The sequence below is a fragment of the Triturus cristatus genome, chromosome 7, assembly GCF_964204655.1.
Source record: "Triturus cristatus chromosome 7, aTriCri1.1, whole genome shotgun sequence".
Taxonomy (NCBI): Eukaryota; Metazoa; Chordata; class Amphibia; order Caudata; family Salamandridae; genus Triturus; species Triturus cristatus.
The window spans coordinates 1,606,519,088-1,606,542,859 of record NC_140590.1 but is presented as its reverse complement, the minus strand read 5'-3'; the positions used below and the strand labels follow the sequence as shown (position 1 = coordinate 1,606,542,859).

General features: G+C 47.6%; 1 protein-coding gene across 1 annotated transcript in view; it reads left to right on the top strand.

Moving 5' to 3' along the window:
• Nucleotides 1-23,772, top strand: part of EFCAB8 (EF-hand calcium binding domain 8) — a 3,172,177-nt gene that overhangs the window by 2,627,803 nt on the left and 520,602 nt on the right. The window contains exon 22 of the mRNA XM_085615170.1: nt 10,426-10,594. Within this exon, the coding sequence (XP_085471296.1) occupies nt 10,426-10,594 (169 nt within the window). The remainder of the gene's footprint in view (nt 1-10,425; nt 10,595-23,772) is intronic.

Here is a 23,772-nt window from a genome sequence, read left to right as displayed (position 1 = left end):
GCCTTTTGGTCTGTTATTAATGTACCTTTTGTAAGAGACAATCAGTCTATTTCTACAGATACCCATGTTGAACAGGAGGAATGGGTTACACATTTTGAAGGTGTGTTTGGATCCAATGAAAAGGTAATTTCTCATCCTACCTCTGTAACCTTAACTGGGATAGGAAATATGATTAGTTTTACACCAGAAGAAGTAAGTATGCTTTAAACAAGTGTAAACGTGCAAAGGCATTGGGACCTGATGGTGTCCCAATTGATCTGTTCGTGGATAATCAAGATCTCTGGGCCCCTCTTTTAACAAATATTTTTAATAAAATTGCCTGAATAGGTGCTCCCCCAGTATGAAAAACGAAGTTATTGTCCCTATTTATGAAAAGGGGGATAGGTCAATTCCGAAAGATTATAGACCTATATCTTTGATAGAATCCTCTGCAAAACTAATGGGCCGCCTGCTTTTAAATAGGCTTGAGGAATGGGCCCTGGAAAATAATATTATAATCCCATGTCAGGTTGTCTTCAGAAAAGGGAAAGGCACTGAGGATCAGTGCCTGAACCTAAGCCTAATAATAGCAAAATACACTGCAGCCAAAAATGATCATTTGTATCTTGCCTTCATGGATCTGTCAGCAGCCTTCGACTGCGTGGCACAGCCTAGGCTCTTGCTGATCGTGGAGGCAATGGGGAGTGATTTACAGATTATTAACATTATCCATGATCTGTACTCAGGTGCCTCAGCCTGTGTCTGTTATGGAAAGGGAGGTGAATGCACTACGCACTTAAAAATTGCTAGAGGCATGAGACAGGGGTGCGTTCTGGCGCCCTTCTTATTTGCACTATATACTAATGATGTTGAATCCGCTCTCCTAGGATCCACTCCAGATGTTCCTTATATTAATTCATTACAAGTACCAATACTACTATATGCGGACGACGCAGTAATTTAAGCTCGTACCAGCAATGCGCTGCGTCGCCTAGTGTTGGAATACATGCAATTCATGAACAAGCTGGATATGAAAATTAACTATTCAAAGTCCTTTGTCCTAGTGGCAGGTACCAAGCAGTGGAAATAACCACAAATTAATGTTGAAGGGGGCAAGCTGGGAGTTGTGGATTCTTTTAACTATTTAGGGATTATGTTCGATCGTCAAAATAACCGGCTAACTATGGTTCTAAAAAGGGGGCTGCAGATGGAAAAGAACATTGGGGCATTATTTAAATGTATAAAAAAAACTGGTTCAGAACATAATGAAGCAATAAAGACAGTTTATGAGGCAAAAACGGTATCTGCTGCCACTTATGAAGCGGCTGTCTGGGGCATCAGAGACTGCTCGCAACTGCATTGTATAGAAGACAATTTTAAAACAAAGTTAGTCTCGTTACCAAAGTCATGCTCTAATTTTAACTGTCACATGGAGCTAAGAGTCCCTTACATAACAAAAATTTGTGTGGCGTCAATTCTAATGTGGCATTCGATATGGCAGAAGGTGACTCTTTCGCTCACAAGGGATATTACAAATTACGTTTTGCAACTAGATGGTGCGAGTAATGTCAGTTGGCAACGCTATGTCGAATCTACTCTTAAAGCTTCTGGGCTACACCATCTCTTTGTGGGCCCTATATCCTGCCGATCTATTTCTAAAAAAGATTTTAAAATCCATTTATTGTCTAGACTGCAGGCAAGACGGAATTTTTTAAATAGTAAGCTATCGACAGTTAGAGCATTCCTGACGGGACCGAGCATTATGCAAATGGGTATGAATTTAACATATCTATCGTTCGTCACTAATCTACAACACAGATATATATTGGCGAGATTACGGTTAAACTACATCCCCTTGATGTTAGGCCTTCCACGTAATACTTATGCAGTTTCCGATCTCCCATTTTGTGCATGTGATGATCGATCTATTCAGAATGATTTGCATTTCCTGGTTTTTTGTAAACATTATTGTGACAAAAGGAAAAGGTTTACTGTCCCCCTATGCGTAAAATCAATTTTTTGCAGTTATTATCTGACCCCTTTACATGTCTTTCAGTAGCGTCTTTCCTCTTATCTGCTTTAAAAAAGAGACGTTCAACTTGATGAACTTTATACTAAATATAGGAACTGATTTATTGAATTGTTGCAATAACTGTGCTTGTATATGAATTTTATCTTTTCTATCTTTTTAATAGGATTAATATATTTTAACATGTATTCGCTGTTGGAACTTCCTGCTATAACTTTTGTATTTTAAGCTTAATACTGATAAATGTTTTATTTGTAGTATACTTTTTATGCCCTCATTGTGATGGCGAAATAAAGTTACTTCTGACTGACTGACTGCAACAAAACAAAAGAAAATTCATTCTTAAAGGTGAGGGGGTGGGTTACATGTGTGGCAGAAATGGTGAAGTGGAAGAGACAAAAGGACTTGCGTGCAGGAGAGAGTGAAAATGGTGCTGAAGAGGAAAGAGACGGCTTGTTAGATATGCAGATAGAGGATTTCAGAGAGATGGAGGGGAGAAAAAGTAAGTTAGTGTCTAATTGTATGAGAGACTGCAGAGGAAAGTAAAGGGGAGAAAGGAGAGATTTAAACGCTCTGAAGACCACTAACCTTTTCAAAGACCTTGGTAATCATTAATTCAAACTCTCATATTTACAATTCTAGTTATGCAAAAAAAAATTATTGTTGTTGCCAATTGATTTGATACTGCTAACAGGCACTGGAAAAGCTAATAGGTGTGAATTGATTTTGTTATATGTCCTTTGACATGATCTATATGTCTGGGTTTAATAAAAGAAAACTCACAAAGAGATGCCTATATATTTGTTAGGTGGCATGCTGTGTGAAGCACATGATTTCACCCACAACCTCAATGACATAGGCAACTCCTCTTGGCAAGGAATCTTAATTACATTTCTTTAGCCGCGTCTATGTTAGAGACCTCCACCCCATTTCATCCAACTTAAAGCACTAATCAACATAATTAAAGAGCTGTGGTGTAATACCCACGAAAGCAAGTTATTTCATCCAAGTCATTTGGTCTCATTTTTAGAAAAACTAATGTTTCCTTATCTGATGCTACAAAGCCTTCATGTGGAGAGATGTTATCTCAGTCTGCTCTAGTTCAATTTTATAATGCCACGTTTGCAGCTTTGAAAACTACATAATGCAATCCTCTTACCTGCCTGGCCCACGCTTTCTCTTTCAGGCCCGGGCTTGCTCTAAGTTCAGGAATCATGTCAGACACCTTGAATCACATGGTGGAGGAAGAGCCATTATTATCTGACGATCCATTAAGCAATTGTGCTGCTGTTCCATCTTCACTGAGTTGCGCACAACCAAGTGAAAGCAAAATGGAAAGAAAAGCATGCGTAGATACTCTCGTCAGCCTTTAGCGGTAATACTCAGCTGTCTTGCAGGTGCGCACTACTCGCTGCCTTAGGGTGTGGAACCACAATATTTATTTATATACGTCGGTCGAGCCAAGGGCTCCATAGCACGTTTGTTTGCAGATCATAAAAAAGGGGGAAAAGAATCGGAAGAGAAGTTTAAAAGTTACCATTAAATATGGAGGCCTCAGATTTAATTAGGCCACGCAGTACTATGGGCTTGACTGGCCCCGCTTCACCCCAACCCCCCCCTCCGTGGAAACAGCCCTGCTTATGCATGGGGTTAGATACAGCACCATATAAAAAAATTCTAGGAACTGGAAAATCAACCAAAAGACATCTTTGACTTGGGGAGAGAGGAATCTCCTTCATGGAGAGCTACGACGCCTTGTGGTGAAAGCCAGAGATCCCTGAAAACCACAAAGCCGATCCGCCTGCTTTCGACCAAGACCATCACCATCCGAACATGGAATTTAAGGACAATGAATGAGACAGGTAAGACAGCCTAAGTGGCAGCGGGGAGGAAAAATACAACCTTGCACTGCTTGGCATCAGCAAGACCAGATGGACACAGTCTGCACAGAAAAGACTGTCTCCAGGAGGAATGCTGCAGTATTCTGAACACGAGGAAGAGAAAGTCCCAAACACTCAGGGAGTAGCACTGATGCTTACATCAACAGCCAACAGAGCCCTGGTTGAATGGGAAGCCACAGTCCCAGAATCGTCACAGTGACCTTCTGCACAAATATAACGAAGATCAACATGAATCCAGTCCTATGTACCTACAAATGACAGCAAAGAAGAGGAAAAAGAACAGTTTTACAACAGACTCTAATCCATCATGGGGAAATGCATTGAGAGACATCACCATACTGATAGGGGACCTCAATGCCAAGATTAGAAGCGACTATACTCTGTGCAAAGAAATCATGGACAACCATGGCCTTGGCAACATGAACGAGTATGGTGAAAGGCTTGCAGATCTCTGTGCTCTGAACAGTCTGATGATAGGGGTTAGTGGATTCTCACACAAACGAATACTCATGGCAACTTGGGTGTCACCAGACCATTTAACAGAGAATCAGATCGACCATGTCTGCATTGTCAAGAAGTTTCAAAGATCCCCGCAGGATGTGAGAGTGATGAGAGGCGCTGACTTGACATCAGACCATCACCTTGTCGTAGCCAGGCTAAAGCTGAAGGAACCATGGTTAAAACCGACAAACCAACACCAGCGATATAACACCACCTTCCTCAAAGATGCAGAAATGGAGTGAATACTCAACTACCCTGAGTAACAAGTTTCAAGTCCTGCAAGAACTAGAAGATGACAAAGACCTAGTAGAAAGTCAATGGAAAAAGATCAAAGAAACAGTAACCTCAACCTGCCAGGAGGTACTGGGTCCCAAGAAACACCAGAATAAAGAATGGATCTCCACCAAGACTCTCCGCAAAATCCAAGAAAGAAAGGAAAAGAAAGCTGCATTCAACACCAGCCAAACCAGAGATTAAAAAGTGAGAGCTCAAGGCAAGTACACCAAAACCAACAAGGAAGCAAAGAGAAGCTTAGGAGCAGACAAGCAAAGTTGTATTGATGGTCTTGCCACAGAAGCCCAGGAAGCAGCAAGCCATGGAAACATGAAAGAACTCTATGGACCTAACAAGGAAACTGTCCAGCAGATACAGAAAGCCAGAAAGACCTATTAAAGACAAAGCTGGGAAGACAGTCATGAGTGATGAAGGCAAAGAAGGAAGATGGGTGGATCAATCTGAAGAACTGCTGAACTGCTGAAATGACCCGTGCCACAGTCTCCTCCAGACATACAGCCAGCTGATAAGGACTTGCCAGTCGACTGCAGCAAACTAACCAAGGAAGAAATATGGCAAGCCATGAAACATCTGAGAAATTGGAAGCCAACAGGACCTGATGACATACCTACAGAGGCATTGCAGGCAGACATTGAAACATCAGTAGACATGTTCTATCCCATGTCTGGAAGGATCTGGGAGGAGGAAAAGTTGCTATCAAACAGGAAGGAGGGAAATCGTATCCAGGTCCGTAAGAAAGGTGACCTGAGAAACTGCGTAAGCTATAGAAGGATAACTCTTCTATCACCGCCCAGAAAAGTGTTCAGCAGAGTCATCCTGAACAGAATGAAGGAACAAGTCGACTCTCAGTTACAAGATCAGCATGCTGGTTTCCGCAAAGATAGATCCTGCACAGACCAGATTGCAACACTGCACATCATCATTGAGCAGTCGATGGAATGGAACTCCCCCCATCTATGTCAACTTAATCGACAATGAGAAGGCATTCAACAGTGTGGGCAGAGAGACCCTTTGGAACCTTCTCTGCCACTACGGTGTGCCAGACAAAATCGTAAGAATCCTCAGAAACTCTTACAAGGGAATGACCTGTAAGGTGGTCAGTGAAGCCTGGGTTGTTGGCTCTTGCCTTTTCTCTTCCTGCTTGCCATTGACTTGATGATGAAGACACCCACAGCAAGTAGAAGAAATTGGATCCAGTGGACACCTTGGACGCAGCTCGACAACCTGGACTTTGCAGACGACCTGGCCCTACTCTCCCAGACCAACATGTGGCAGCCATATCAGCACAACTTGACCTGAACATCCCTAGGGGGAAAAAAACAACATCCTGAAGGCTAACATGGCCAGCAACTACAGTGAATCTTTCAGACAATGCATTGGAAGATCACCTACCTGGGCATTATCGTAGACAAGCAGGGTGGCACAGATGCCGACTTCAAGGCAAGAATCAGCAAAGCAAGGGCTGCCTTCATTCAGCTAAAGAAGATCTCCAAGGACCTAATGCTGCAAACCAAGATCAGGCTTTTTAGGACCAACGTTAAAGCAGTCCTTCTGTATGGATCTGAAATTTGGAGAACAACAGTGACCACCACCAACAAAGTCCAGACCTTCATCAATACCTGCCTGGGAAAAACCTCCAAATCCGTTGGCCAAAAACACTCTGAAAAAACGACCTATGGCAGCAGACCTTCCAACTCAAGAAGAAATCATGAAAAGACAATGGGGCTGGATAGGTCATACACTTTCGCAAGCCCCCATCAGATGCCACCAGGCAAGCCCTGACCTGGAACCCTCAAGGGAAAAGGAAAGAGGAAAGCCAAAATACAAAACATCTGGCACTGAGGCCTCAATGCTGACTACATGGAGATAGGTTACACCTGCAGTCAGATTGAAAGAAAAGCCCAGAACACAGATGGCTAGAGAGTCCTGGTTGATAGGAGGGGTAGTAGGCATAAGTAAGTAAGTATGCCTCCAACCGCCCCATCCCACCCCCATCCCAAGAACCTCGTGCCAAGGATCTAAAACTACCTGCCACCCCCAGTCCTGGAAGCATCTGTCTCTGCAGCAAATAAAGCTGGTAAATCATTTCAAGCAATAAAACAGTCTCTCACATAGAAACTGCAGTAGGGGGGTGCAGCCCCACAAACATGTTGTGGATCAAGCAACCAGTATATATCAAGAGGGCACCCCGCAATTTTACGAATCACTCCGCCAATGATATTTGCTGTCATCGGAGTGATGTCTGGTAGAACCATCTCTTCTAGGTCCTCCTGTAATGTCTCAGAGTCGCCTGCTGTGTCCTCTGAGTATGTTGCTAGTGCTGCCAACCTTTTGTCACAGTTAAAGGATCGGTCTTGTTGTATTTCGGCCACAACATTAGCCCGCTCACACTTTGCTTGATCTGTCGTTGGGGCCGCTCGCGGTTAGCTGCATGGCTTGCGTCTCTGTTTCTGCCTTTCTCACTCTGAAGGCCGGTCCCTTTTCTGGACATCAGGACAAGAGGGTCCTTTCACCCCAGGTCGGCTCCACACCTCCACAGCTGACCCAAAAAGTGGGTCCCTTCTTTATCCTTTATCAGTGACCCGTAGTTTTGTGGGGGGAAACAGTGTATACTTAAGATTCCATTTACTCTGCTGACACTTGACTGTTATAAAGGTTTCTTTTTGATGCTGGACTGCGTTAATGTAGTCAGGATATATGCTGACTGTTCCGCTGTCCAGCTCTCCATGGCCATGAGCGCACACCACTTGCAGGATATGGTCCTGATCCAATTTGAAAAAGGCACCCCCTAGAGACAAAACTTTGTAGGTCTGGGAGTAAGGGGGAAGTAAACCAAAAATAATTAACATTCTCCCACCTGACCTTAATTACTTCAGTACTAACTAACATGTAGCATAGAAACGGGTCATTGACTCATAATTTCTCCACACATAGATCAATATTTCATATATATTTTATTTTATTATTCACATCATTAAAAACAATTGAATAAAGATCATGATTTTCATTATACCATTTCTTTTACACTATTTTTCATTTACATTATTTTTCATTTCCAATATATCAACAGATTTTAATAGTACATTTTCTTGGAATAATCATAATCCACGTGTAATCTATACAAAAAAACATTGACATTTCCTCTTTAGACACTAAAACGAATTTTCCAAACAAGAAACAATTTCCCCAAACTGATACTTCATTCACATAATCCACACTCATATCACTGACACATAGTACATGCATTCATACTCCCCAGTGCAACACTGCATGCACAGATGGAAAATACTCGGGGTGAAAACATCAACCCTCAAATGCTGTGCTGGTAACTGGGGCATCATACTATCAGGTCAGCAGTCTGGCCACAATTGGTCAAGGTGGTCTGTCAGCACTCTTATGTGTAAACATTGTTGAGCCCTTGCCTCCCAGTACTGTCAACTAAAACAGTTCCAAACTGGGGCCCTCTGCACTCTCTAGGATCCCCACCAGTTCTAAATTATTACTTCAGGGCCAACACTCTGCATCTTCCACCCTCTCCATCAGCTGTTTGATGGTCGTCTGCATGGAACAAATCTTTTTATCACTATCTGGGAACATGAGCTCTACCTAGGACTGTGTGGATTCAGTCTACCCCACACTGTCAGCAGGCTTCCTATGATCAGTTTGCAGGAGCCCCTGGTCGAGCACCACTGCATCAATCTAAGATTCCAGTGCTGTTTTGGTATCCCTTATAGCTGCCAGAATCACTGCAGTGTGAGTTTGTAGTCCCTGATCAGTCTCTGCCGATCCCTGATTGTGCGACTCCACTCTCTGGTTGGGGAGTCTGTTGGTAGTCCCGCCCTTGGAGAGAGACCCAACCGCCCTCACAGGTATGAACACCCCACGCTCACGTCTATGCTGCTGTGCCTCTAGTTCTGTGCCTCCACTGCTGCTTTCCATGTGGCAACAGCAGCTCAGAGGTACCCAGCTGGGCATCTTCACCCTGGGCTGAGGATGCCACAGCTCTCTGGGGTGCCCTTCAGCTATACCCCCTCCCTGTTGTGAAGCTGGCTGTGAGTTTAGATAGCTACAACTTAGCGTCCGTCCTGCATTGGTGGGCCGCTATCTTGCCAAGTCTCGTGGACTGCCACCTTCAGTGTCTGAGTGGGGCAGGTGCTGCTCCTTGTGGCCTGAGTTGTTGGCGGCTTTCTCTCTGGGAATACGTGGGGCCCCCTCGGTATGCCTCTGTCCTCAGCCATCGTCTCAGGCAGGAAACAGTCCTCTGTGGGACTGGGTGCTGGAGCAATAGGCTCATGTATCTTGACTCCATGGGCATCAGGCCACACACCCCCAGGGCTGACATGCTTACAGGGAGTTGGAAGTCTTTCATACCAGAGAGTAAATTGGTCATTCTTTTTCCTATCTTCTTTATTTCATGCGCTTTATTTTCCCTTTTCTTGGAGTGTAACTTATGCATGCTGTGGTCAGAAATCTTAAGAATCTCCAGCAGAGACCTACCACCCAAAGAGGAAGGAAACCACAACTTGCACTATGTCTTTGCTGGAAGAAAGCTAATATTTTTGATAAAGAAACAAAATCAATGTCCTTTCATGAGATTTGAGGGTTCCGAGAAAAAAACACTATCCATCGTCACAGTCCCACACACCAAGGTCTGGTTGATAGCAGTAGGTAGGTCCGCACATTGCATGTCATTTTTGACAGTGTTTTAAAAGACTGTATTTGTTAGATATAGAAAAGTGATCAGAGCTTTTACAGCCTTTCTTGACCCTAATTGAAGGTTTGCAAATTGACTGTGAAAACCTGTTCTGGTGGTTTGTGTATGTCCTGCAATTTTATGGATGTTCACAATGATCACAGATTGCCTTACATGGATAGAAAACAACCTATTCCTTCCTCTAACCCTAAACATAAAGTCTGACGATCTATCGTATTTGCAAATTTGGCAAGTTCAAACGATGTTAGAAAATATCCGCAGATCCTTATTCTGCGAATCAGGACTTGATATATACTCCAAAAGATAGTACTTTATGTACACTTACGTTAGGCATATAGAAATTGTAGTTAGTTCATCTGAAAAGAAAATGCTTTTTGTAACTACTGTTTGTTATAAGATACAGAAGATCCCTTGGAGGCTTTCCTTTAAAAAACAATTCTGAGAAGCGATTAAAAAGAGCCTTAAGCCCTCCCATACCTAGTAAGAACCAAAGAAGCTAGTTCTTCACCTGACGAAAAGTCCTGTAACATGATGTAGATTATAAAAGGGGGTCTGGAAGAATTGCAGCTCTTGAAAATCAGCCCCAAGAAGAAGGTGTGACTAACACTGAAAGAGCCAATACAAATTAAATTGAAAGGATTACAATATGATGAACTAAAATAACATGCTGAAAACAAATTCTCCAGAGAAGATTCCCTTCCAATCTATACTGTGAAATAAAGAGGACTGAGCATGAGAAGGGGGAACAACCCTCATTCAGGCTTTTTTTTACCTTGTTTCTAAGCAATTTAAGTTGTATGGCAGCTTTTCCAGTTCTGTCCATTTGAAGTATGTAACAAATAAAGGGCATAACAATCATCTCTAAAGTTGGAATTTGTACAGGTAAAGTTCTACTGGCTGCATAGTGTCTTGTAAAATATATACATATATTTGCAAGTTAAACTCTACACCCATTAGCTCCAGACAAAGCGTTCAAATTACTTTATATTACTCTGTGTCTTCTGCAGGTTCTTGATGGCTTGATTATTACTCTGCGCCCTCCTGGCCTATTGAGCTCTTGGCGGGGTCACTTGAAGAACATTTCCCACGTGGAATATGTCGACAAACATAAACTGATAGTTACTGCTGGCTACGACTGCAACGTCAGACTCTGGAGACTGTCAGGAAGCTGCTTAGGTTTGTAAATCCTATGTTTAGTCTAAAATATGGATTAAATGGTTTTGGTTATGTGGATGATCACTTAGTTGTGGGCTCTAGGACTATAGTTATTCTAAGAGATCAGTGCAGGAAGAAAAAAAACATAATCTGGTAACCATTTGTTTCTAAGTGGTCTAGCATTGCTCTTGCGTGTCAATAATAGGTACCAGGTGCTTCCACAAAGACTCCAAATGTTACAGAGTCCTGTGAGTGACCGAGTGGAGCCCCCCTTGTGCGTTCATATCAGTTCTTTCCACTGTCTTAGACACAAATCCAGAGCTCCGCTCCCCACTTTGTTGGTCTCCTGACGACTTCACAGTTTATCGCAAGCAGTGTGCAAGGGACATTGTCTCCTCTAAAAATGTTAGTAATAAATCTGTGCCACAACTACAGGAAGCTGTTCTCTTCACAGGCCCACATGAGGTGGCTTCTGGTGTTTGGGCTCCAGGCATGAGTCGAAGTTGTGTATTAAATGTGCCTTCATGCAACAGAAGGTGTTCCAGGAGCAGGAGGAGAAACTCTTTGTTGCCAAACTTGAGAAGAGGTCACAGTTATCACTTAAGTCCTTCTCCAGGCCACATGGTTGCTCACACTCTCATTCACAGAGCAAGTCTTGCAGAAATTCTTGTTCCAATACTTCCAGTTAGTAAAATCGGACATTTTTCATAAGTGCAAGAAGGCTAAGTGAGACGTCCCCATGCCACAGCTCGAACTCAGGCAAGAAGGCGCGAGGACATTAGTCAAAAAATGACACCCATCAAGCATCTTCAGAATTCAAGCGGTCCTGCAACTGGTTCAAGCGTGTCTCGAATTCCCCAAGCTGTTGTCAACCCCATGCTGCCTTTTTTCAGATGCTTTCCAATCTCTAATGTCCCCCTTTGGGGATTATAAGGCCACAAGTACCAGTTGTACTTAGCTGGTGGGCCCTTTCTCAGTGCCAACTCACCCTAGGTCCATTAGGACTCCGGTCGCAGGATCCATGTCAGTTCTTTCCATGCTGATGCCGACTCTTCTGGCAACAGCTTAGGAGCCAACTCCGACGTCTGTCCCTGACCCCCAACCGACATTGGCTTGCTCCGTGCCTAAGCCTCATCATGAGTTTACAAGAGTAGAACCACTCAATTTGCAGGCAGACTGTAGTCCTTGGCCTCTGTCCCAACACCAGTATTATCAGAGATTAGAAGCCTTAATTGGTTCCGACTCTGACACCTGCTCTCTCTTCAACAAACTGATGCTGACATATACCTTGATAAACAAAATGCCAGTGTGCTGGATACGGCCCCAGAGACTGAGCTAAACTCTCCACCCAGGCTACAGAGGGAAGAAAGTGTCTCTTTCGCAGGAGTTGTGCGAAGGGTAGTGGAACTCTCGACTTACAGTTATCTACGTTTGAAACTAAAGCAAACTTAATAACTTAGATCCTTTAACCAGGTCCTACCTCTTCCGGTCGACTGTTGCCATTCAAGGAGACTTTCATAGATACTCTCACTCTACTTCTTTCCAGGCGACATAGACCAGCCCAGGTGATTCTGATTTTCCAATAAGACATCCTACACCTGAAAGCCTGGTGGTAAAGACGTTGATAAGTAAGGTCACTTCTAATAAGTTTCCAACCATATTGTATTGTTGCCTTCAATAAGAGAATATCTTCAGCTAGTTCAACCTCAGTAGCCTTGAATGCAGGATGCCCTCTGGGCAGGTACACCTATAATTCATAGTTATAGTTGAAATTTATTTTCATAAGTTAATTAAAACCATTGCATTACAATAAAATAACAATTAGAAAGGAACCATTGCTCGTGAAAGTTAAAAGTTCTGATAAAGTGCAATTGGTTTGCGCGGTCATATGACTCGGGCAGTTGTCTCCATTATTTCACTGCAACCGGTCCCATGAGGCAGTGACACCCATCTGGTTCTTCGCTTTTCCAGATCTTGTTTCCTTTCTGTTCTCCTCGTGGGTACTAGTTCACTTGTAGGGTGCTTGTGCTTTGCAGCTTTATGGGAAATTATAACAGATTTTTGGAAGTTATGGTGCAAATGCTGTGTGCCATCATGTTCTCAAATGAACTTTTAACCATTTCTCTGCTTTCGGCTTCCGGTGGAAGATGACACCCGTCTAGCTCGTCGATTGTCCAAATCTTCCTTCATTTCTGTTCTCCTCAAACACTACATTTAATGTTGTTAGTCCTCTTCCGTTTTTAAAGTACTTGTGCATGTGCAATCTGATTTCATGCCAATTTAGTACAGACTTCTATTTGAGTAAAATGGTTTGAGGTCTCTGGTTTCAATTGCTGCATCCATGGTGGATCTGAATCCTTTTCAGGGTCTTTTTATATTTTTTTTGTTTTAAAGTAATTCAGGATCAGCTTTTGGACTGTGCAAGGGCGAGGTCTAGGACCAATGCGGGGCTGGAGAGAGTACCTGATTGATTGTTTAAATCTACCACAACGAGCCAAGATGTGGGGTACCTTTTGTGTGAAACATATTGCCGAGGCCTCAAGGCAAGTGCTTGCTTTTTCACTCAGGTATAGTTCCCTAAGTAGGATTCTCCTTTCGTTTACTAATGCCGGACAACAGCACAGAAGGTGAAGCCATGATTCTCGTTTGAAGTCACAGAGTCGACATGCTCCTTCAGTATTTTGGTTTGCACAGGCTTGGCTAAAATCCGTTATTGGCAGTGTGAACAAGCACATATTCATTATCTCTCTTCTAATTTTGGGGTACAAGAGGCGAGGAGGTAAGTCTGTGGTTTGATTACCAAATATGAGGGATTCAGCAGATCCAGGAAATGTGAAGTTTTTAAAGTTGCCTGGTCTAGCGAGAACGAGGCTAATTGAACTTGTTTATTGATGCGATTTTTTCCAAGTAGCATATGAGATGCAAGAGAGAGCCAGTGCTGGTTTATATATTTCAGTGAAGGCCAGGTCTTTCTTAAGATGAGTATTCCACGGGAAACCAGTAATTTCATATGTGTCTCTGAGGCAACTTTTTAAAGAATCCTCCAGGGATTTCAAGATTCGAATGTAGTATTTTAGGAAGTCAGCCTCGAGGGTTTTTGTTTGTTTGACCAGTCAGAGCTCCAGCCTAAGTCTCGTCCTAGAGAGATGTTTTGGGAGTTAAAAAAAATGTTTGTAGCCCACACACTGAGCCCGCTCCAAGATTTCCAAGCAGGCGCCCGGGAACGTGTTATGCCCATAAGAGAGTGCTGGGAGGAGAGAAGCTTGGATGACTTTTCTAATACTCTCTGCTGATGGACTTTTTAGCTTGTTGTTGAGTTTTTTATACCATAGATTATGGCCATCAATTTCTTGGACAGTTCTTTTTTGTGAGCGGAGGGTTAAGCGGATTCAGTGAATCAAACCCCCAGATACTTGTATTTCTGCACTGCGTTGATTGTCCTGAAGCCTATGGTGCACGTGGTTTGTTTTTTGTGCTTTTGCCGATCAAGTACAAGGATCTTGGTTTTTTCTGAGTTGAATAAGAGGTGGTTAATTGTACTGTACTAGTGTAGGCTAGTCAAGGCACGTTGCAAACCCACTTTAGCGTGATCCATGATGACAATGTCATCCGTGTACTGAACAAGGTGTAGAGGTCGGTGGCCTAGTCGGGGAGGGGCCAGGCAGCTGTTGTAGAGAGCTTTTCCCAAGTCCACTGTATACAGGTTGAAGAGCAGGGGTGTGAGCACGCAGCCTTGTTTCAGACCTCCGGGCGTACTGATTTTGGCTGAGAGAGATGTAGGGCCTGATTCTACCCATACCCAGGTTTCCAAGTAGAGGGACGTTACTGCAGTTAGGAGCGAAGATGGAATGTCCCAGTTTGCTAGTTTCCTCCAGAGGGTTGTCTTGTCGACTTTGTTGAAGGCTGCGGTTAGATCGATGAAGAAGCAGAAGGGTGGAGGTTTATTCAGCTGGGTGGCTCGATGACAAAGGGCAGATAAAGCCATTATGTAGTCAGTTGTAGCAGTTTCTCCGCAAAAACCTGTTTGAAAAAAGAGGAGCGATTAATTTTCTTCTGCCCAAGATTCCAATTTTTCCAGAAGATTCGGATGTATGCCTTTGCTTCCAGATGTAACAGAGCTATTAGGAGATAGTTGCTTGGATTTTGGTGGTCTCCTTTTTTGTGGATCGGGCATAATATTGAGCCTCTCCAAGATTCAGGTATCTTGCCCAATATATACGTGGTGTTGAATAGCGGGGTTGATAGTGCTGCCCAGCCCTCTGGGGAGGATTGAAAAATCCCGGTAGGGAGCCCGTTTGGGCCCGGCGCCCCGTTGGCCTACATCGATTTTATTAGTTTGGCTATTTCAGTAGGTGCAATCAGTGCTTGTGGATCTTCTGCTTTCAGTGTGGCAGGTGCCTTGATGACTATTGAGTTGTGTGCAAAGAACAGGTTCCTCATGTGGTTCTCCCACAATGATGCTGGGACTGCGTATGCCCTTGGAGGCCCAAGGGATTGCAGAGTGTTCACATAATGCTAGAATTGGGCTAGTGATCCTTACTTGAGCATACTAAAGATGTTTTTCCATTCCTCCTCTTGTCGTGCTTGTTTCAAGGCCCAGATGTTTTTTTGTGGGCTTTACGTGCTTCCTTTACAGCCAACAGATTCCCTGATGTTGGGTTAAGTTTGAGCAGGCAGGTTTTCTTCCTCAAGTTCTTATGCGTGAGGTTGATACTCCGTTGCGAGAGAGGGTTTTTTAGGAGACTAGGTAACTGCTGATTACGCATTGGGCGACCCCTGTGATCCTGGAGTGATGCTGCCAGATTTCTGGTCATAAGGTCCCTGTTAGTTAGGAGAACATCCCCCGGTTGGTCCTGTAGCTGAAGTATCTCCTTATCGAGCCATTTGGCTATCTTGAGTAATTGATAAGACTGACACTTGATTAGACTTACCAGGGTCTTTAATTCATCTCCTGCGGAGTAGCCTTGCTCCTGGCCAGAATCAGCTATCTGATGGTGTAAGTTCAGGTTTATGACCAGTGGATTATGGTTGCTTTCTCTGCAGGTCACTGTGTCTAAACTCTGGAGATGATTTGTGAAACTGCTTGATATGAAAATGTAATCAATTATGGAAATGTTCTTGAATGTGGGGCGGGCCTCCCTCTCCGCCTCCTTTGGTAACTAGGCTGCTGATTTTAGGCCATATGTAGTGAGTATGTTGTTGAATTGGTCTTGTATACTTCATAGGACATTGCCAGTAACATCTTGCAAGTGGTACCAGAAGATCTCAGGGCCACGCTTGCCCAAACAACACATTATGGTCATTACATTGTGAAGTATGCCTTACATGGTGGCTTGGACATCACAGACTGTGTTGGCAGAGCTATTGGCACGAGTGGAGTGCTTAGAAGGTACAAATCATTGCAAGCAACTGTTCTTTTTAGAAGATGTCCAGTAGTTCCTTATAAACCTATCCTTTGATGGCTCTAAAATGTTTAGAGAGAAGGCCGATTCAGGTCTTGAGCTATTTAAGGACAGCCAAGCCGCAGCAAGATCCTTACGACTGTTGTCCCTCACTAATCATTTCCACAGACAGGTCAGAGAGTTTAGAGGTTATTCCACGAAGCTGGTCCACAAACAACACTAGTCCTCAGCAACAGAAGGCCTAATCCTTTTAAGGTAGTGGGCTTTATGACATCAGAGGCCGTTTGCATCAGCAGCCATAGCTCTGCTCTAGCTCCTCCTCCATTGTTGCAGCAGCTGCCAAGCTGCTTATATTGTTCTCACAGGTCCATAACCAGCTGGTAGGAGGCAGGGTATGACATTTTCTCCCTGGAGATTCATCAGATCAGACAGATGTGCTCCTGCAAATCATTCTAGGGCCTATGCCCTACCTTTCATTTCATCCCCGCCTCATTTTCCCCCATCAAAACATCTGTCAATGAACCATTCCTCAATCTTGCTGCAGGAAGTCAACCTGCTGCTGGCCAAGGGTCATCGAAAGGGTGCTGGCTTCGGGGAGAGAGGAGAGGAATGCTAATTATGCTCCTTCCTCATGCCAAAGAAAGCAACAGCCTCAGGCCTGTATTGTGCTTCTGCCTACTGAATGCCTTTCTGCAGAAAGACAAATTCAAAATACTCACTCTGTCTCAATACTTTTGCGCTGTGGATCCAGGAGCCTGGATTGTGTCCTTGGATTTAATTAATGCATATTGTCATATACCCACGCTACAGCCCCATGGGCCTTGCCTTTGGTTCACGATGGGGTCAGAACACTTTCAATTTGCTGTGCTCACCCTTTGGCCTCACTACAGCCCCTTAGTTGTTCTCAAAATTGAAGAGGGTGGTCACTCCACACCTTCAAAAGTATGGGATTCATGTGCCCGTATCTTGACGACTGGCTGCTCAAGGCAGACTTCCATAGTCAATCGTGGACCTGCTCCGGACAAACTTGTGACATCTTTGGGCCTGTCCATCAGTGAGCACCTTGTGGAGGATCCCTTTCATTGTGGCTGTCCTAACCACAATGGTGTCCAAGGCCTTTTCACAGCTACTGTGACTCTGGGACATTCACAATATGATCCTGATGTCTCAGGCTCAGCCCTGGGTCTTGGTGAATGCTGGAGACAGCTCAAAATCTTCTGTGGTGGCAGATAAACGCCAGCCTGACCTGTAGCAAGCCCCTCTCCATTCCCAGCCCAGACATCACAGATGTCACAGATTCATCACTGTTAGATTGGGTGCAGTCATTTCGGGTAGGTGCACATCAAAGACCTCTGGTCTCCTCTTGCTTGTGTTCCACTGGTTGCCAGCCCTTCAGCCATTCCTATGCGGCTTCTGGTGTCATGAAGAACCATGATCTGTCTTCTGATAAATTCTTAATTTCCCCAAGAGTATCGTATATAAAATGTTCTGTCGCCGCATTTCTGTTTTTGCCCTGTCAAAGGACTGTTGATTTCCCTGCACTTCCTGAGTGTAATCTGAGAATGCCAATATAGTTTTATATTCACAGTGGAGTGGGCTGAATCTTTTTGCTGACCTGGCAATGGCTACTCAGGCTCAGTATTTTAGGATTTTGACAATTACGGGCCTTGGTCTAGTTGCTGTCTCAGGCGATGCTCCGGGAACACAATGTGCCCCTTCAAGCATAAATCAGGTGAACAGGTCATCTGTTTGTATAACAGTTTTAATTAAGTGCTCAAGAAAATATTCAAGTTCTTCCCCCTCAAACGTTTTAGGTAAGCCTACCAGGTGCACGTTGCTGCACCTGGACCGCCCCTTCTTATTCTTAACTCTGGTGTGGAGACATTGTGTGGTGTCTTGGAGGAATTGGACCTCTTTTGAAGGTTTTTTTTTTTTTTTTTATCCAACTTTGTTTTTATTTAGAAAAAGAGGTGAGCTCAAAGTACACAGCTGTGTGCCTACAACCATCCTGGCCGGCAGCGAACGAAGTCAAGTCCCATTAAACAAAGGCCTTACAGCATAACATATCACATATATTCCCCCTCCAATTCTTTGCCTTCAGCGTATCGTACCCAGAGCGCCCGCCACCCCATATCCTACCTAAAGCCGTGTACGCACCCGCTGGGGGGTCGGGTAAGGCAAGTGTAGCTGGTGTTGCACGGCAATCTCCGACACGGGTCCCGTAGCTGAGGGCCACCCAACCTCTAGGCCGGGGCTAGTGCGTGCCGCGTGCGTATACAATGTGTTGGGTAGCTCATGTATGGTAGTGTAGTGTCCCGAGGTAAGCGCGTAAAGTCGGAAGGGGTTGGATGGAGGAGCGTCGCGCCACCGCGCTGGGTTACCAAGGCCCTATCACCGCACTTAACCTCTACACGTCCTGAAGACAGGACAAACAGAGGGCGGGGGGGGGATGTGGCGGGGGGAGGGGGAGGGCGGCGGAGGAGGGGAAGCAGAACGGCAAGCGCCGCAGCGGGGTGGAAAGGAAAGTCTAAGGGACGCAGCCTGTGGGGAAGCATGCCTGCACCGTGGGAGGATCCGACCCCGGCGAGCCCACCCGCAGCTAGGGACCCACCAACGTCGAGGGTGTCAACGCCACCGGCCGTGTGAGAACCTCGGAGCGCGTCAGGGAAATCTCGTCGTCAAACAGTTTCAAGGCCCGCAGTCTCGGCGGTTGCAATCGCGCGTGCTCTATCCTGCCCAAGTGGTCCACCAAGGGAGACCAGAGGGTCTTAAACCTAGTATCTCTAAACTGGAGGCGGGCTGTAAGCAGTTCCATCGCCAAAACCTGCCAAAGGCGGGCGAACCACACGTTGATGGACGGTGGCTCCGCCTTCTTCCAGTACACCGCCACCGTTTGTTTTGCAGCACCTAGCATATGAAGGCTCAGGTGCCAATCACGGCCTGTCATTGCCCGTCGCGACGTCGGCCGAAGGCCCAAAATAATCGTGAGGGGGTCCTCTGGCAGGGGGTAGCCCAGCACCCTCTTGATGTGGCTGAGGACTTCCTTCCAATAAGTAGTCAGACTCGGGCATGTCCACCAAATATGGATAAAGTCTCCTGGCGCCTGGGTACAGCGCCAGCACAGCGGGGACACCTTGGGGAACATCTTCTGCAGTCGGACAGGGGTGTAGTACCACTGGGTCATCACCTTGTAGGCCGATTCCTGTTGGGGGATGCTGCGGAAGGTTTTAGGGATATCGCTCCAGAGCCTTGTCCACTGGGCGGAATTAATCCCGGAGCCCGAAAGATTCTGCCATCGCTCTTGGTACGGGTGTAGGCCTGGCCGCTGGGAATGCTGGAGCACTTTATAGACTCGAGAGACTAGGCCCTTGTATGTGCCAAACGTGCGCGCTAAGTGCTCAAACTGGGTGAGAGGTCTCGTGGCCGCCTGTACCAGCGAAGAGCCCTGCACCCAATGCCGAAGCTGTGCGTATTGGAACTTGTCCCTGTCAGTCAGCCCAAAGTCCCTTTGGCATTGCTGGAAGGATTTGAAGGTCCCTCCCTCAAAAAGATCTCGGATCGTCCGGCAGCCACTTTCCGTCCAGTTCTCAAAGTATGGCGAGCGGCAGGCCGGCGGAAACTGGGGATTGCGAGCTAGAGGGGTGTGCGGTGAGGGGAAGGTGGTGAGGCCCCTGCGGACCGCCACCTTATCCCAGATCTCTAAGACCGTCTTAGTGGGGACCGCCATATACGCACTACGGTGACGCGCCGCCCGGGGCAGCCAAGCGTGATCCCAAATCGGGCGACAGGTAACTGCTCTGTCCATGTGGAACCAAATTTTCTCGCTTTCCCACGCCCCCCACTCCAGGACATATCGGAGGTGTGACGCCCAGTAGTAATCCAGTAAATTAGGACAAGCAAGGCCGCCTCTATCCCGAGGGAGCTTTAGGATTTTGTTAGAGAATCGCGGCTTCTTACCTCCCCAAATAAAGGAGATCAAGTCCCTTTGTAGCCCCTGGATGTAATGTTCCGGGATGGGAGTCGGCAGGGTCTGAAACAAGTAGAGAATCTTTGGCAGCACGGACATCTTAATTGCATTGAGGCGACCAAGCCAGGAAAGCGGCAGTGCCTTCCAGGTGCGCAAGTCGTCCAAGACAGAGCGCCTGCACTCCGGCCAATTGGCCTGCGTCCAGGTGGCTAGGTCCGGCGTCAAGTTGAGACCAAGGTATCTCACGGAGTCGCTCGCCCATTGATATGGGGTGCTCGTCCGCAGCGCCGCCGCCTCCGCCTCCGGGATCGTGAGATTGAGCACCCAAGACTTGGTGTGGTTAATTTTAAGCCCGGAGGCCCGCTCATAGGTGCGTAGCAGCGATTGCGCGGCTGGGAGCGAGGTTGAGGGCGCAGACAGCGTGAGGAGGAGGTCGTCAGCGAAGAGCGCAACCTTATGGTCACGTCCCCGAAGGGAGATGCCCTTGACATCCGGCGACTGGCGAATGAGAATAGCTAAGGGCTCCGCTACCAGGGCGAAGAGCAGAGGCGATAGGGGGCAACCCTGCAGCGTGCCCCTGCAGATGGCGAATGGCTGTGTAAGTTGGCCATTTACGCGCACCCGGGCTGCCGGGGCAGCGTATGGGGCCATGATGCGTGCTTCCATTTTGGGCCCAACCCCTACTTTCCGTAGAACCGCTCGAAGGAACTCCCAATCTACCCGGTCGAACGCTTTTTCAGCGTCTAGGGACAACAGGCAAGCCGGGATATCCCAATGCCTGGCCTTTCCCACTATGTGGGCAATGCGACGAACATTGTCTGCCCCCTGGCGTTGGTGGATGAACCCCACCTGATCCGGATCCACGAGGTGCGGGAGGTGAACACTGAGCCGTTTGGCAAGGATTTTAGTATATAGTTTAAGATCTGTGTTCAACAGGGCTATGGGCCGGTATGAGGAGCAGAGGGTGTGGTCCTTCCCTGGTTTTGGGATGAGGGCAATCTCAGCCATCGCCATGTCCGCGGAGGGCCCTCCCGAATCTGCGAAAGAGTTAAAGAGACGAAGAAGGTAGGGTTGCAGCTGCGGCAAAAAGGCACGGAAGAACGCCACCGGTAGCCCATCCGGCCCAGGTGTCTTGCCTAGCGGAAGATCTCCCAGGGCTCCCGCTATTTCTTCCAGTGTAATGGGCTCCTCTAAGAGCTCAGAGTGATGTTTACTCAGCGGCTCCCATTCACATTTACCCAGAGTCTCTGTGATCAATGCAGGGTCCGGCGGGTCTCTCTTGTATAGGGAGGAATAGTATTCATGGAACGCCTGAAGTTTCGCTGCTTCAGTGGTCACCCATGCACCTCCCACCCCCTGTAGCTTCGCGATGTGGGCCCTGGCCGCCCTCGCGCGCAACCGCCGCGCTAGCACTGTTCCCACCTTATCCCCGCCGATGTAAAAGCGCTGCCGGAGCGCAAGGAGTGCCCGTTCCGCCTTATTCGTCCTGTGTGCCCGTAACTGACCCCTAAGGACCGCCAGCCGCCGCTTATGGGCCGCCAATGGGCGGGTCTGGTCCATCTTCTCCAGCGTCTTGAGTTCGCGGGTGAGTCTGGTTTCGTACAGTTGGGCCTCCCGTGTCCGCGCGGCAGCTATAGCCGTGAGGGTACCCCGTATCGTGGCCTTGAAAGCATCCCATAGGAGGGGGAGGGGAGTCTCCGGCAACTCGTTGTGCTCAAAGTATTCCAATATGGCCGTCTTTATTTCCTCCCTGTCTACCGGATCCCGTAGGGCATGATCCGGGAACCGCCAGCGGCGTGGACCGGAGGTGCGAGTGGAGCGCTCGTGGAGTAACATCTCCACATGGGCATGATCGGAGACCGAAATGCTCGAGTGTGAAGCCGACATAGTGTCTGGGAGCAAAGAGTGGGAGACAAAGAGCATGTCGATGCGAGAGTAGGAGCGGTGTGCATGTGAGTAAAAGGTGAAATCCTTCAGCTCCGGGGAGTGATAACGCCACACATCTACCAAGGTCAAAGCAGTAAGGGATTTTTTCACAGTGGCCGACAGGGCCCCCACGCCATGGAAACCTCCCCCACAGCGATCTAGCTCCGCGTCCCAAACCAGATTAAAGTCCCCCCCCACTATGAGGTCCGAGCCCACCGGGTCAAGATACTCCCGGATGACCCCGCGCAGGAAGGTGTCCTGCCCCTGATTGGGTGCATAAAGATTACATAGCGTAAGCCTACGGTGCCCCCTCGTGAGCTCCACCCTCAGGACCCGGCCCGCAGCGTCTCTACGCACCTGTGTGTCCCCATGACAGAATCCCGCCCGGCAGAAAATAGCAACCCCCGCTGTCTTAGTGGCCGCGGATGCCCAAAATCTATGAGGAAAGCGCGGATGGGCCATACGACCCACATCAGCCCGTAGAAGGTGCGTCTCCTGCAGAAATACTACGTCTGCACCCTGTTGGAGCAGGTACCTCCAGATCTGATGTCGTTTGCTAGGTGAGTTGAGCCCCTTCACGTTCAAAGAGACGACCTTCCAGGAGGGTACAGTAGTCATAGACATGGGTCAACATGTGCAGTTGTCCCCCCCCGCCGCCCCCAGCCTCCCCATAGAGCCCCCCCGCCAGAGGGTTAGGAAGTAATGAGGGAGAAAGACGAAAAAACAGGGACAAACGAAAGAACCAGAGTCACAAAACGGCCAACATGGCCAACAAGGACTATTCCAGTCTAGGGAGTGGCCAGGCACTTCGGCACAGGCTATCCCAGAGATGTCACTCTCCCAGGAATAGTGGTGGGGGTCCGTCGGCACTGCCGCCATTCTCCAAGTTAGAAGGAGCCCCGGGCCGCCGCCCGGCATCAGGAGCTGTAACAGCGATCACAGCGAGAGGGCCACAATCTCCTCCCCCACCAACAGCCGGTAGCCCCAGAGCGGGCCATCTCGTTTTCTCAAGGAAGAAGGAGCCCGAGTTGCAGGCCCGGAAGTTCACTAGGGAGCGGGCTCCTGTGATCCCGCCGGCGATGATCCGGCCTCCAGGGACCGAATGTGGCGTATGATGTCTTGCTTGTCCCTCGAGGAGCGACTAGCAGCAGGGGAGGAAGAGCGCCCTGGACCAGCTAGGCTTAAGCGAGGCACGAGGCCCCGCGGCACCGCGCACCGGGCTGGCCGGAGGGGAGTCTGGGATCTGGAGTAGCTGCGCGGCCTCCCTGTAGGACCGCAGCACCCGTCGTCTGGACTCCCAGTGGAAGATGAGGGCGAAGGGGTGTCCCCATTGATAGCGAATGTTGAGGTCTCGCAACTTGTCCGTAACCGGCCGGAAGGCCCGCCTGCGCCGGAGAGTCGTGGGGGCCAGGTCCTGGAACAGCTGGATCGTAGCCCCGTTGAATTTGATGTCCGTCCTGTCTCTGGTCGCCTTGATAATAGCCTCCTTTTCGACAAAGAAGTGGACCCGCGTCAGGATGTCGGGAATCAAACCTGGCCTCCCGGGTGGGCCTGACACTCTGTGGGCCCTGTCCAGAGTCGGCGGAGAGGCGTCATCATCCCCCCGGAGTTCATGCAGAAGGTCCGCCACAAAGGTCATGATGTCTGCCCCCTCCGCGCCAATCGGGTCGCCCCGAATGCGAATGTTGTTGCGGCGCCCCCTATTTTCCAGGTCCTCCTGCCTGATCTGCAGCTCAACATTCTGCTCCTCCAGGGCCGCTATCCTCTGCCACAGGCGTTCCTGGTCCTCCGAGCGAGCGTCCAGGGTCTTCTCCATGTCGTCGACCCTGTCTCCAAGCTCCCCCACATCTTTCCGGAGCTCCTTGACGCAGGCCTGGACCTCCGTGCGCAGCGAGCCGATTTCG